This window comes from Haliotis rufescens, unplaced genomic scaffold (assembly GCF_023055435.1).
Source record: "Haliotis rufescens isolate VD_foot unplaced genomic scaffold, xgHalRufe1.0.p SCAF_62, whole genome shotgun sequence".
Lineage (NCBI taxonomy): Eukaryota > Metazoa > Mollusca > Gastropoda > Lepetellida > Haliotidae > Haliotis > Haliotis rufescens.
The window spans coordinates 290,967-307,540 of record NW_025964353.1 but is presented as its reverse complement, the minus strand read 5'-3'; the positions used below and the strand labels follow the sequence as shown (position 1 = coordinate 307,540).

General features: G+C 39.3%; 1 protein-coding gene across 6 annotated transcripts in view; it reads right to left on the bottom strand.

Moving 5' to 3' along the window:
• LOC124114023 (MAM and LDL-receptor class A domain-containing protein 1-like) overlaps nt 1–16,089 on the bottom strand; it is a 47,252-nt gene extending 31,163 nt beyond the window's left edge. For 2 of the 6 annotated variants that reach the window (XM_046474551.2, XM_046474552.2), the window contains exons 1-2: nt 11,128–11,259; nt 10,600–10,692 (exon numbers count right to left, since the gene is read on the bottom strand). In XM_046474551.2, the coding sequence (XP_046330507.2) occupies nt 10,600–10,692; nt 11,128–11,133 (99 nt within the window). In that variant the 5' untranslated portion in view covers nt 11,134–11,259. Of the gene's footprint in view, nt 1–10,599; nt 11,264–15,624 lie in introns of those variants that run through there. The other 4 variants (XM_046474553.2, XM_046474554.2, XM_046474555.2 and 1 more) reach the window with 4 other exon arrangements.
• Nucleotides 16,090–16,574: the final 485 nt, after the last annotated feature.

The following is a 16,574-nucleotide window of genomic DNA, read 5'->3' as shown; positions in this document are numbered from 1 at the left end:
CTACGAATGGTGTGAATAATTGAATCTGATTAATATCGTTGCTGACCGATTACTTGACAATGTAATATAATACGATATACACAATTACTTATTCTCGTCACGATCACAGTAAATCACATTTGGTCATCGTATTGTGTTTGCTATATCTAGTTAAAGTGGCTTGTCATTTTAATTTGAACATGATAATCAAACTCTATACTCTCTGTACTTTATTTGTAAAGACTCGCCTTTTAATTAGCACATTTAGACCTATTTGTTGATAAGGTGAGCCCAACGGATATGAAATTAATCACGTTGTATTAACATTGGAAATTGCACATTGTTACTTGATACAGACAGATGATGTATATCTGTTACATACAGTTGAGGCAGTATTTGCAGCAAGATTCATCTATGGTCTGTCAATCGCTTTGCTTCTGCCACACACTGCCGGGCCAAAGCATGTATACACACATGTTTGGTGGTGGCAAACAATGAACAAGAAATGGTTATTCGATGGTGATGATTCGCATCATAGTTGTGTTTGGGCAGTTACGTTTGCAGTATTTCGGAGACTGTTTTCAGCCGAGTAACGTCTTGATAACGTTAGTAATTGTTGTATCAAGGCTTTGAAAGGCATTAAGAAGGGATACACATAAGAAAGGGAATTTATGGATGTCAACCTCTTTATTATGAGGAACACAGCGTTTCGGTGTATATGCCTACTCAAGAGATTCAAGATTCTTTATTCAGTATTTTGGGCCATGTGGCCTAGAGTACAATTACAATTACAATAATTGGTGCGTCACGTGATGTCAGGAAAATAAATACAAGTAGTCTTATTTCACATTAAATACATGATTTAAGTATAAGGCCAAAGCCTTTACAATGTTGATATTTTTGGTGTTGAGTAGATTACATAAACTGTGATTATCATAATGGACATTGGATGACCAAGGCAAATAGTGGTTTCTGACAGAAGAATATTTTGAACATATAAACAAAACATGAAATTCATCCTCTAATTGCCTCCCTTTACAGTGGGTACATAGATATAGACTCAAGTCTTCATTTGTATGTTTTGACTTTCGTAGCATGTTAATCTTAAAACCGTGTAGCGATATTCTGAATTTACAATATGCTCTCCTGAGTGATTTATTCGTGAGAATACTGATGTAAAATTCTGGCTGTAAACGTGATTTCAAATGTGCATAATGTGACAGATATTTTGAGTCATGCCACTCTTGAGAATACATATCACTCAGCCTTTGTTTTATTTTTAGTAAAAAGAGATTTTCATCGCCAATATGTTGAGAGATCCATACAAATGAAAAGCCTGAAGAAAACAAAATATATCAGACACCCAGGTGTGTTTATCATTATCATCTAACTGTTTAAGTAGATTGTAACATTGTTTTGGATATCGACATTGATTCATACGTAGCAATCTCAACCAGTATTAAAGTACCCTTATTTTTCTAAACACGAACATATTTAATAGCCCAGTTTCACCAAGAATAGCTTTATTAGAGGCATATTTTCCGATACAAAGATAATTTTTAAAAATAGGACGTATGTACTTTTTCTATACATTCATAATATTTTGCCCCCCAGATTTCAGCCCCATAAAGTAATATAGGAGCAATCTTACAATCAAACATGGTACAAGCTGTTTCGAATGTTATATAGCTATTTCTTTTGAAAGCATGACAAATAGCTCTAGTGGCTTTAGAGGCCTGTGATGCTAGGCTTTTACAGGCCATTGACCAGATTAGCCTTGAGGAGAAAAATACTCCAAGATACTTGTAGTAAGTGACAAGTTTTACATTTATAGAACCATAGAACCATTTTTAATTTTTTCGTATAATGCCACCGTTTCGGAAAACAATTATTTTTGTTTTATCAAGATTCACACTTAGGCCCCAGGTAATGCAAAATTTTCTTAAGATATCTAATTGTCCTTGTAGACCAATAACTGTATATGAGAACACAGTCACATCGTCGGCAAAAAGTAGTAGCATAATATCTTCAATACTTTCTGAAACAAACACACCATGACAGCACGTTTCATAAATGTCAGTTACAAGCTCATTAATAAAGAAGATAAACAGAAGTGGGCTTAAGATACAGCCTTGTCTTACACCGGAGCTAGTTGTAAACAAATCTGTTCTACCTTTGTCTGTTTTTACACAAGCCTTAACAGCAGAATACATACTAGCTAATAATTCTTTCCTTTCCACAAAGTCAAAGGCTTTCTTGAAATCAATGAAAGCACAACAAAATCGCCCCTCGCTTTGTTAAATATTTAGTACAAAGAGCCTGGAGTGTGAAAATGTTGTCTGTTACTGAATAGTTGGATCTGAATCCAGCTTGTGCTTCATGTATTAAATCGTTTATATCCATCCATGATCGTAGTCTTTTTTCAAGTATTGACGTGAATAATTCCCCAGTAGTATTTAGCAGGGATATTCCTCTATAATTGTTGGGGTCAGAGGTAACACCAGATTTATGTACAGGTATTATAAGTCCAATGTTCCATGCTTCAGGAAATATACCGGTATCTAATATTTTATTAAATAAAGGTCTCAAGTATTTAATAAGAATTGTTTCTGAAAGTTTAAAAAATTCTGGAGGGATACCATCTTCACCAGGAGATTTCCCGAGTTTTAATCTTTTTAACGTTTCAGCTACTTCTTCATCAGTAATAATATCTGATAACAACTCATCTGTAATGGGTAAGCTATCACAATTATCACAAGAGTGACTGTCAATGAATTCATTTACAAGTACATTAAAATCTTCATTCACATCTGTTTGGTTAGAGTTTAACAAATCTTTAAAATATAACTGAAGAACATCAGGAGATATTGCACATTTAGAGTGTTTGCTACATAAAACCCGTTTAAGGGTGTTCCAAAATGTTTTACAATTACCATGTTTTGCAGCATCTTTCAAATCTTCAACTATTTTACCATCAAATTGTTTCTTTTTCTGACCACAGCATATTTTGAATTTTCTTTCGGCTATAACATATTTTTGCAAATTTTCATTACATTTGAACTGCTTAAATAAATTAAGATACCTATATTTTTCCTTTTTCAGTTGAGTACATTCATGGTCAAACCAAATTGGTTGATTTCTGGATTTATTGTTGAATAGTGTACAAAAACCTCCAGAAGAACAAGCAATGTGGATCAGTATATCTCCCAATGTCTTGACTGCAGTATTTACATCTGTTTGTAAAGTTGTGTAAAATTCTTCAAATATATCAATAGACTGTAGTAATTGTTTATATTTCAGAGCATGTTGGTCGATTAATTTGTATCGAGGAATGGGTGATACTGTTGTTATATGGTCAGTATTAATAATCACATTCTTCACCTAATGAGGGAGTAAGCATAAACTCCGAAATGTGAATTCACCTGATGATGGGGTAAGCATAAACTCCGAAAGGAATTCTCTTTTCCTTTGTTAGTAATTGTTGGTCAAATCCAAGTGTTAAGTGCTTACTTTTGCCCAGCAGTTTAATTGATTATATATCGTACAATTTGTATGGTATTGTATCTGATATAGATATATAGCATCACTGCACCACTGTTTCTGATAGAGATGCATATTATTTTACCACATAACGAGTGTCTCACTGACTAAAATCACCCACGAGTGTCTCACTGACTAAAATCACCCACGAGTGTCTCACTGATTGCAACATCACCTAACGAGTGTCTCACTGACTGCAACATCACCCACGAGTGTCTCACTGACTGCAACATCACCTAACGAGTGTCTCACTGACTAAAATCACCCACGAGTGTCTCACTGACTGCAACATCACCCACGAGTGTCTCACTGACTGCAACATCACCCACGAGTGTCTCACTGACTAAAATCACCCACGAGTGTCTCACTGACTAAAATCACCTAACGAGTGTCTCACTGACTAAAATCACCTAACGAGTGTCTCACTGACTGCAACATCACCCACGAGTGTCTCACTGACTAAAATCGCCCACGAGTGTCTCACTGACTAAAATCACCTAACGAGTGTCTCACTGATTGCAACATCACCCACGAGTGTCTCACTGACTGCAACATCACCTAACGAGTGTCTCACTGACTAAAATCACCCACGAGTGTCTCACTGACTAAAATCAACTAACGAGTGTCTCACTGACTGCAACATCACCTAACGAGTGTCTCACTGACTGCAACTTCACCTAACGAGTGTCTCACTGACTAAAATCACCCACGAGTGTCTCACTGACTAAAATCACCTAACGAGTGTCTCACTGACTGCAACATCACCTAACGAGTGTCTCACTGACTGCAACATCACCTAACGAGTGTCTCACTGACTAAAATCACCCACGAGTGTCTCACTGACTAAAATCACCCACGAGTGTCTCACTGACTAAAATCACCCACGAGTGTCTCACTGACTAAAATCGCCCACGAGTGTCTCACTGACTGCAACATCACCTAACGAGTGTCTCACTGACTGCAACATCACCTAACGAGTGTCTCACTGACTAAAATCACCCACGAGTGTCTCACTGACTAAAATCACCCACGAGTGTCTCACTGACTAAAATCACCCACGAGTGTCTCACTGACTGCAACATCACCTAACGAGTGTCTCACTGACTAAAATCACCCACGAGTGTCTCACTGACTAAAATCACCCACGAGTGTCTCACTGATTGCAACATCACCTAACGAGTGTCTCACTGACTAAAATCACCCACGAGTGTCTCACTGATTGCAAAATCACCCACGAGTGTCTCACTGACTAAAATCGCCCACGAGTGTCTCACTGACTAAAATCATCTAACGAGTGTCTCACTGACAGCAACATCACCCACGAGTGTCTCACTGACAGCAACATCACCCACGAGTGTCTCACTGACTAAAATCGCCCACGAGTGTCTCACTGACAGCAACATCACCTAACGAGTGTCTCACTGACTAAAATCACCCACGAGTGTCTCACTGACAGCAACATCACCCACGAGTGTCTCACTGACTAAAATCGCCCACGAGTGTCTCACTGACAGCAACATCACCTAACGAGTGTCTCACTGACTAAAATCACCCACGAGTGTCTCACTGACAGCAACATCACCCACGAGTGTCTCACTGACTAAAATCACCCACGAGTGTCTCACTGACAGCAACATCACCTAACGAGTGTCTCACTGACTAAAATCGCCCACGAGTGTCTCACTGACAGCAACATCACCTAACGAGTGTCTCACTGACTAAAATCACCCACGAGTGTCTCACTGACAGCAACATCACCTAACGAGTGTCTCACTGACTAAAATCGCCCACGAGTGTCTCACTGACAGCAACATCACCTAACGAGCGTCTCACTGACTAAAATCGCCCACGAGTGTCTCACTGACAGCAACATCACCTAACGAGTGTCTCACTGACTAAAATCGCCCACGAGTGTCTCACTGACAGCAACATCACCTAACGAGTGTCTCACTGACTAAAATCGCCCACGAGTGTCTCACTGACAGCAACATCACCTAACGAGTGTCTCACTGACTAAAATCGCCCACGAGTGTCTCACTGACAGCAACATCACCTAACGAGTGTCTCACTGACTAAAATCGCCCACGAGTGTCTCACTGACAGCAACATCACCTAACGAGTGTCTCACTGACTAAAATCGCCCACGAGTGTCTCACTGACAGCAACATCACCTAACGAGTGTCTCACTGACTAAAATCACCCACGAGTGTCTCACTGACTGCAACATCACCCACGAGTGTCTCACTGACTGCAACATCACCTAACGAGTGTCTCACTGACTAAAATCGCCCACGAGTGTCTCACTGACAGCAACATCACCTAACGAGTGTCTCACTGACTAAAATCGCCCACGAGTGTCTCACTGACAGCAACATCACCTAACGAGTGTCTCACTGACTAAAATCGCCCACGAGTGTCTCACTGACAGCAACATCACCTAACGAGTGTCTCACTGATTGTAACATCACCTAACGAGTGTCTCACTGATTGTAACATCACCTAATGAGTGTCTCACTGACTGTAACATCACCCACGAGTGTCTTACTGGTTGTAACGTCACTTCGAGAGTGTCTCACCTCGTGCGTGCGCGCAGGTGTGTGTGCATGTGCGTGTGCGTGTGTGCGTGTGTAGAGCATTTACAAATCGCCATACATGGATATATAATGTATGTGGAAGAAGAATACATGTCAGATGTATATTACAATTCCGATATTCATATATACCTGTTATTTCCTACTTCTGTATTATGGACTAATAATTAACGTCACTCGTAACTCTGTTTTATGTGTATGAGCCACGGAAGGTACATTAACAATTACTTAATGTTCTATGGGCATTAAAAATACCTAGAAACATATTCAGAAATGTTGTAGAAAATCTATACATTTTCAAAGTTATAGTTGTTTGTTGTTTTTTATAGCCACAAGAGATAACAACAAAGTGGAAATGAAACAGGCTGGTCTTGTCGAATGTGGATGAAAGCCTCTCTTACCAACAAATGCCACTAAAATATACTGACATGATAGACCTTCAGAAAATATCTCGAACAGAACTCAGTACTGATGTGGTACTTTTGTGTGTGTGTTTGTTGGTAACCACACGCGTCAATAGTCCAGCTATACGATGGCGAGGTACCCGGAGTTCAGGACAAGAGGAATGCCGATGTTTGGTCATATTATTCATAAGATGCTGTCAGGACTACAGAGTTACAAAGGTTTAAACGATATAATTACGTTGTCCCGTTTTCGATTTAACGATATCAACGTATTCGAGCTAACAATATCAATGAGTTTGGGAGTTCCACCATATAATGTAAGACCTAGCTTAGATGTAAGAGTGTTGTTTAACGACGCTCTCAGCAATGTTCCAGCCGGATGATTGCGATATGTGGATACTCGAGTCTGGACCAGACAACCCAGTGATTGACACCATGAGCATCGATCCACGGAAATGGGATATGATGGCCTGTAAGTCACCCTGCCTGACCACCCGATCCTCACGACCAGCAGAGGTTGCTGATAGTATTTCTGATAAAAAAAACACTAACTCTTTACTTCATTGTTAGCCGTATACCTAACTCTGTACAAGACAAAAACTACATTTGGTATGAAATGTGGGACAAGCCAGCAATACATAACTGTATGGCTAGATTGAATGCAACAGCGCTGTCGCTCTTTGTATAGACTGTGTCGTTTTAAATGAAGACAAGTAAAAACAACGATCTCAATTGTGAAGTAATTGAAAGTAAATACATGTTGGAAGGCACAAATAGCGGCGTGGGTAACTTACATAGAACAGGTGTCTGAAGCATTTGATTAGCATGTCAATAGTTCGTCGTTGGTATGTTCTTTATGCAGTGCAGGGGAATCAAATAATTTGGAATTGTTCTTGTCAATATGACGGAACATGCGTGGTGCGTGTATCCATGCGTATTTGTGTCTGAATGCGTGCGAGTATTGCTTGCGTAAATGCGTGTCTCTATGATTGCGTGCTTGCGTGTATGCGTGTCTCTATACTTGCGTGTTTGCGTGTCTCAATGCGTGAGGGTGTATGTACAATTCAGCATTCACAGTGACATTGAGCAGTATTACGTAAGGCTGTAATGATATCACATACGCTTAAAACAAAAGGTACTGACAAATAAGACAATTTTATGGACATTCTAAAAAAGGTAAATGCAAATCAGCATTATCATACACAATATTATTATGTATTAGAAATAGTACTCAATACATAAACACCACACTAACCTCGACGATGTATTTTACGCGAGATGTGTACAAACTAGTCGTTCAAACCATGCAATGTAAACGAGATCTGACTACGTTTTACAATTTAACTATCAGTGAGAGACATGTGTTACATGCAGTGAACAATGCGGAGTATTCGTATCCCTCATTGCCCAAGCCACTCATTCCTCGGGTCCCCCATGCAGGTATTCCTGCGATGGCTGTAAAGGTCGTGATTAGGCTCGCGCAAACACAGTGGACAAAATAGTTCGTTTGGTTCGCACAGTTGAGAAAATTACCCATGTTTACATTGGGAGCTCTGGCGGCCATTCCGCATGACAGCCTTGAATTTTAAAGCGAATCGGAGGTGTGGACACTGTTCTCTGAGGTACATCTTACATAACGCGCCACGTGTGCTAGCAGTATCCAGGGGGTTACCGTGTGTACTTGTTGCTTTATAAAATGTGCTAAATTGAGCTGAAACTAACACCATTTAATACACTCAAAACACTATTATTTTGTTTTAATTACAGCTGGAATTAAGTTAAAACTATTGACAACTGACAAACTCTGGCGGCAAGGCTATAATGTAGGGAAGCCTTTTTTTCTTTACATACTACAGTGTAATGAACCACACATTTGCATCAGTGTAGAATTTACTGGCTGGCTAAAGAGGATAAACACCTATGTTTGATGGCGGCTAAAACTGAAACAAACAAGAAATGGATATTCGATGGTGGTGTATTTGATACTGGTATAATAATGATCTGGACTTTAGGTTTGCAGTGTTTCGGAGACTGGTTGTAGGCTACTAACGTTTTGATGACGTTTGTAATTGTTTTGTCAAATCCAATTTTCTTATGTATACTTTCCTTTGCCAAATAGTTTTAATTTCATCTTATGTCTCAAATAAGATGATAATTTGGTTTTGGATGATATGGGATAAGAAAAAAAAATGATAATGATGTGGTTATAGTTTCATTTGAACTTCTTATACGTATTTGTGCATACGTTGCATTACATTGATTGCACTGGACATTGACGACAGTGAGTGAGTGAGTATGGTTAGGCCGCTTTTAGCAATATTCCAGCAATATCACGGCAGGGGACACCTAAAATTGGCTTCACACATTGTACCCATGTCGGGAACCAAACCCTGGTCTTTTCGGCGTGACCAGCGAACGCTTTAACCACTAGGCTACCCGACCTCCCAACATAGAAATTCGTATTTAAAACATGCCAATTATAACAGGCCATAGTAATCAACTGTCGGACAAAAGAAAGCATACACCTGAAAACTGGATTTGACCAAAAAATAAGAACCGTGACAAAAAGTAACTAGGCTAAAAAAACTCCGAAACACAGCAAATGTAAGGTCTAAAACACAACTATGATACCCGTATCAAACACATCACCATCGGATAACCATTTCTTGTTTCATTTTAGACAGCGTCAAATATGGGTGTATACTTTCATTCCCCAGGTGTTTATGTACCAAGTACATCTCCCGCGATCTGGTAAAGGGGAGATTCCCATTGGCACCACGACGAGAGGTCAGAGGGTAATTTGGGAGAAACCTCCCGACAGTGTTTCCCTGGTGAAAGTTTCACGTCAGCTCAACTTCATCTTCATCAAAGAAGAACGAACTAAGAGAAAATGAAATGCTCCACAAGATTAAGGAGGCGTTAGACAGGAGCAGATTTAGGCACACTATTGTTTATACGACACAGTGAGTTGAGGTCAACTACAAGGATGAGATCAACCAAATTACTCAGTAAGACACTTGCGTCAACGACTATTATAGATGCGTGCACTGCAGTCCTCCCATGGACAACTGCCGTGCTGATCCCACCTCATTGTACCTTACCACGTGAACACTGCAATCAGCTGCTTGGAGCAATGAGCGTGGGGAGAGTTGCCATGTAGCTTAGTACGCAGTACAACTGTACTAGCCACATCTCATTCAGTACGAAGTACTTGTAGGTTGCTGGTTGCTGGCACATACCATTAAAACATTATTGGTATATGCGTGATATTTCAGTCATACACACATATATGTGCTAGTTTACACAGACAGGAAATGTTAGCCTTTAACACTAAAATACTTTTCCTCCATTTCTGTTCTATTTCTTTTCCACATTCTTTCAACCTTTATCTCATAAAACACTTTCTACAGTACATGCGGGTGAATGCCTCTCCACTCGTTCATGATGAACACGTGATGTACTGAGTACCTTCGCCGTGATTTTAAAAATAAATGCCAGCTTACAATATGAATACATAAATCCTTAATATTTCCAGAGAATTTAATCCTGTACTTAAACTACACACCAACTGCGTATGGGGAGTGGAATCCTTCAGCATAGTTCTGTCAGTAGCAGACATACCACACACAATGTGTCAGCGCCCTATTGCTTAACAGTCAAGTTATTTCCGGAAATTCAAGGGTAGTCAGTGTGACTTAAAATGTCTTGAGAAAACTTTGCAATGAAATAACATTCAGTGAGTGCTTTCAGAAGCGGGAGGCCTATAGCTGTACGCGGCGTACTAGTGTGCCGACATGGAGTTCACACTCACCTTCTATACGTTCCTTAAACATGTTTACATTCTCTTTCCTTGATATACTGACTATTGTGAATATGTAAAATCAGAACAGGTATGATATTCTTTATGTGACTTTTTAACTTTTTTAAAGTTTTATATATTGGTATTAAATGTTCTTTAGCAGTAGTGGAATATTGATGAGTGAGGCGTTACACAACACACACACACACACACACACACACACACACACACACACACACACACACACACACACACACTTAATAGTAACATATTTCTTAGGACTTACCTTCATCGGGAATGTTTGAACATATTCCAAAGTTGCTATGAGTGCTAATATTGTAGTCAGATGTGTCTTCATCCTCGAGTCTGCGACTGGTTCCTGGAAGTCATAAAAACCAAACTGGTCACGTTGGCTCTCCAATCAGTAACACAATCGTACCCTATTGACAGCAGGTATTTAATCTAGGGGATAATATTTTCACATTCAGGTGTGTAGCACGACCCGAAAGAGGGCAGCCTCCATAATCACCAGATTAAACGATAATCAATCAACCACTGTGCTTTATCTCCGATCAAATCCTCAAATCTCAGTCCTTACTCTCCCGTCTGTAGAAGTTTGAGTTGCCTGCAACGATTAACGATTCGAGCCATCTCTGTGCAGCGAAGGGTCACGGACGTCCGATGCCCTTAGTAACTGCGACGGCTACAGTAACGGCTAAGCAGCGTGATAGTCCGTCGTCGTTGTGTGCTGTGGCATACTTTATGTGTACACAATAAACACGCGCTTCTCCGGGATGCTATGGAAGAGAATTACGTGCATGGGTCTGGCGCCAGTTCAAAGATCTGTGAGAAGTAGACAGGTGTTCGGGACTGGCTTCCACGAGTCTTCACTGTGAGACATGTTTCCTGTACTCTCTCCTAGTTAGAGCCGGCAGATTGAGTGTACTTGATTGTTTACTGATGATTGTTTAAGGGGTTAAAGATTACCCTCAGAGATGCTAGGCCGTATCAACTGAGTATTTCACGAGGGATCCGGCTAATTATAGTTAACTATGTAATACGTATATCGGATAAACATACATTGCATGTATGTTACTTTAATCAAAGTATTTGCTATCTTTAGAATAACACAATCTATAAATTAAATGGATGCGTGTATTCAGGGATAAACTTGTTTTTGCCTACCAGACAAGACATACAAAAGTAACATAAAAAATACAAATTATTCTTATTTGGAATTTTTGGCACAAAATCGATTTTCGTATAATATAAGATTGAGGATCGGAATAAAATTATCAGAGACATTCGGATTATTTGATTAGTTTCTTGATCAAATGCGATAAGACAACATGAAGAATTTTAAATCAACTCGATTCAATTTAAAATACTTTGACTAAACGAAGGTTTTGCTAGTCTTTGACTGAAACTGATGGGGATGAAAGTGTATTGTTTTTCACAGGAAACAGTACACGTAAGATTTTAAATTTTTAAAAATAAACATCGAGTTGAGGAGATATGTGTTCGACTGTGACTTTATTGATATGCGTATTTGAACCATCGCGGGCGTTGTGCTGTTGACGCATAGTGGTCCACTTCGCATCTTCTACGGACAATTAGTGAGCTTGGTTACAGTTTTACACGTCTGTAGTGAAGTAGGTGCATTATACATGCCAATTTGAAAAGATATTCCCTTTATGCCGTGACTGTACAACATTGACACAACACAGACAGTATTATCAATGAAATACTATCTAAAGGAGTCTTGACTCGCATTTTGGGATGCTTCGAGTCGATCAACCTGACGTGGACACTGTGTTGCTGTGGTGAATACCTACTGGATAATAATCACAGGACAGACTACAACAGTCGTACTTGAGAGAAAAGTGTGAATTTACAAAGGATATTAAGCATATCGAAGGCGATACGTTACTAAGTCATTTTTATACAAACCGAAAATAGATATATTTTCAAAACTACTTAAAAACATATATTCAATCGAGAAATTTATTGCTATAAAAAAGGGATCACAAAAATAACTTTAACAAAATATTATCACTTTTATTCGCAGTATTTGATTCTTACCTCTCTGTTGATACATGCTATGCTTGAGTCTGATTGTGTGTTGCAACCTTTTTGGTTTGAAATATGACAGTGTTTGTTTCAAACCCTTTGAATGTTTAATGAGTGAGTGTATCGTGTCATTCTATGCAGTCCGAAATATGTTTTTGACGGAAACTGTATTACTCTACAACTCTGGGAACAATAAAAGTTTAGAAAATAGAAACAAAAAGTCTTTTTTATATACTAAAGTTCAACGTGCACATTAAGGTTGTGTTAACAGTTTATCGATTTGAAACCTGAAACCTTTAACCCGATTTTAACCCTAGATTTATAAAGTTACAGCCAGGAAATGCGAGCATGTCGAATTACGAACGGATGACGTCAGCTGACGCCCGAGTCGTTCTATGGATGGTGAGGAAAATGGATGCAACGTGTTAGGCTGCTTCTGGCGTCGACCCTCGGATAAGCAGGAGACAATAGCTAGGAAACAATCACTATGACAGATGTGTGATATCGCAAGGCGTGTAAAACCGACTCCAACCGCACACACACCGCACCTAAACTCAGCCTAACATATTACATGGATAACTGACGTATGTCTAACATACACCACGATATGCGACTGGCTGGTCATCCATCGGTTGGAATATTTGGTTCTGGTAACAACTAACAGATCTATTGTATGATATTCCAGCCTGGATGTACATGGGGAATTCAAAGAATCTGCATTTTGTCATGTGATTAAGTGAATAGTTGACGAAGGTGTTTCACAAATACCAGTGACATGGAGACGATGAAATATTCCCCTGTGAGAAAAAGGACAGTACTTGATGTGTTTTATGAACCGTCCATGCAACACCAAAAGGGAAAACGGAGTAGATGTTTTAATGCTTGAGAGACACGGGCCTTGTTTAATTCGCGTTGAATCATTGCGGTGATCAGTTACATTAAACTAGGTGTACAGGAAATAATTGTATGTCCATCACGCAATGTGCACTGAAGATGTCAATGGATGGCAGCAGGGATTGCTTTCCAGACATTCATTTTAATCACGCGAGGAAATGTTGTGTGCCGCTGAAAATGTCTTAAGAAAATGAAGTAGTAGTATTAGAAGCAGGATGAAATTTACTTTTTCGAGTCACAATATCTATAATGTCAGCACTAACAGTCTGAAAGGTATGCACGTGAGTGAGTTTGGTCCAACACAGCTTTGATAATAATAATAATAATAATAATAATAATAATAATAATAATAATAGCTACGAAAACCCTTTCCATAATCATAAATATCTGCTAAAAGAGTCCGTTTTACGATTCCGACAATATCATAAGCATGTGTTAATGAATCACTATCCAGTTGTGATGCTACCAGGTTTTCGCGATAACGTTTACGGTCTCGGATTATCGGTTGTGGAACGAGCGTTCCACCTTCAACACCCAACCACCACAAAAGTTAACCAAAACTTGGAATTTCCAGTTTGTTAATGTTGCATCTTTGGAGATCAGATACATAGCACGACAACATTCTGGGACGAGTATATAACGCTCTTCCCAGGAAACATGTAACAGGACTAAATTCAAGTTGACGTTAAGTTAAGTTAAGTGAGTCGATGTTAAGTTTGATTTTTTTATACATGGGTCAGAGTCAAATATAAGAAAGTAAAATTAATATCGTTATGATGACAAAGCCAAGGGAAATATATATTCATTAGTAATGAATTATTTGTGGCACAACTGAAAATGTTTTGAGGGAGATATCAATGGACAATTTTCCGTGTTTAACACAGAAGATACACGTTTAATCATTACACTCGGTGTTGTAGCTCGGGTCACAAGTATTGTATTGTAGAAGCAATCGACAGTTTTAAAAAATTGCTTTATCGCCACCGACATGTATATTTCTTACAGCGGTAGCTCTGGGGATCGCTTGATTAAGATTGTTTAATGGACCGAAAAAAGGCAAGATGGGGTCAGCGTTTCTTCTCTGATTTCAAGAATTATTTGATTCAAGGACAAAAACTGCTCTTTGAGAAGCCATGCGCGGCTGAGATGATGATGGACACGAAGCAGGTGATCGTGGAACACTTCTCAATGTGTAAACTGCTGGTTTCCGTTTGTCGTGAGTGAAAAAAGGGGGTGAAGCAGAAGGCCCCCCATGAAACAATTCATCACGTGTTGCCGAAAATGGTGTCTGTTCTGACGTCACTCAGTGACTTCAAACGGCCTTGATCCTATTTGCGACATGTCGCTATGTAGAAGGGATTACGACATCTCTCTTTCGACTCAACGTGAATCACATTTAAATTATGTTGCAGCTAGGAAGGACTCTGTCTTTACCTCGGTTCTCACAGAACATTCGCATAGAACAATCGCAAGACACGTCCAACAGGAAGTCCGGATTCTTAACAGTGCGATCACAGCCCCAGACAGAATACCCCGATCTTAAAAAGTCCTGCTTCAGAAAACCTTGAGAGATTAAGATCCGCTCTCATTTCAGTTTAATGTACTCCCTGTGATGTCACTTATAGAACTTTTGATTATTTAAGTGTACACCAGTTCTGAATGTATATCTCTGTTATACATAGCTTTTATATGACACTGAAACCACAATTACTACTTTTAACTTGATCAAGATATTTTATTTATTTATTGCGAAATATTAAAATAATGTACTTACTGAACCACAAATATGTAAAAAAATATTCTGTGTGATATTTCGAAATGAATTTGCCTTGCCTATATGAGAATGCGCCCAACTGCGTTCAATCTCATGGCGTGTTGGTTGGTGTGTTTAGAATTATGTTCATCTTCAATTTTAAGGTATACGGTAATATTGCTGTTTTATGAATCGCGTTATTATTTCTAAAAGGATGTGATATTCAGACATGATTTTGAATATGAATATAGAACTAAACCCTAGTTTATTTGAATTGGTTGACGCTAGTGTTTTATTCATGTAAGTTCATGGTTCACGTTAAGATTCACATACACTCGTCATATGAAGATAGTGGAAACAAAAGTGTTTGTATTATAAGAACCAAGCGCCTTTTACTTACGAAAGTATCGCAACTAAAAAATCACGATTGAGCATGTATCAAATACATAATAACAAAATCATACTACCGAGCCACAAAAACACAGTATGCAGGTAAAAGTTACATCAAACAATGTTAATCAAGCCGTTTATAATTTATTTTAACTTTCTAAACTAATTTCCGAGTAGTAATATGTGTGAATAGTAACAACTCACCTGTTAACGACTTTGATGTGATATGTATCCCTCCGCTATGAAAAGCGCCACTTGTCTGACAAAGTAATCCTTCAATACAGCTGAAATGTGTGAGAGAAAGTAGCGGTGAAACCGATGCTTGCTCGCGTTAAAATTCTTGTTCAGTCAAAAACACAATTCGGCGAGCGTAAAGCCATTGAGGAAACAATTGTCTCATCAATTCCTCTCAGCCAACAAAGTTTCTTGATTGGGAGTACCGGACGAGGGCGGGAATACCTCACAACTGTCAGTTCTGCTGCTTACAAGTTGTCGTCTGCTCAATTTTCTCTATCTCCACGACAGTGGAAATACGCTCGTAATACCACGACGCTTAACATGCATTCGTTATATTTACTTTGGACCGCACTTAATTTGTGCCTGCTTGATTTCCGCAAACATTAAAAGAATTGCAAAGCGAAAATTTACGAATGAACCTGACGATGAAGAAGAGCTCTACCCCTGCCAAGAATGAGCCCATCCGAGTTAAGACCCACCTACTTTACCTCCTAGCATCCAATGCCCGTCTTAACTCCTATGCATATTGCACACTGGGCAGGCTAAAGTTCTACTCCCTTAACAAACGCTTCTTACAAAACTGCTGGGGAAGTCTTCGGTGCGATTAACCTCTGATCTTGAGAACAACTAGAAACATCCGTTGGCGTACTCAGAATCGTCTGTTCTGTCGGCATGTGACTTCTGCGTCTACAAACGAAGGTTGACCAACACACAACAAATTAACAAATTTCTAGCTTTTGTTAAACATATTACCACACGTTGACATCTGCGCTATAGGCGAGTTTGCGGACAATTACAATGCCAGTTTATTGTAACGATGGAAATGGAGGGACACAGAGTAAGCAGGGTCTCTTAACCCAAACGTTTGTGCCGGCGTGCCTCTCATATCGACCAAATAGCCTGGATTAAGGCTGTGG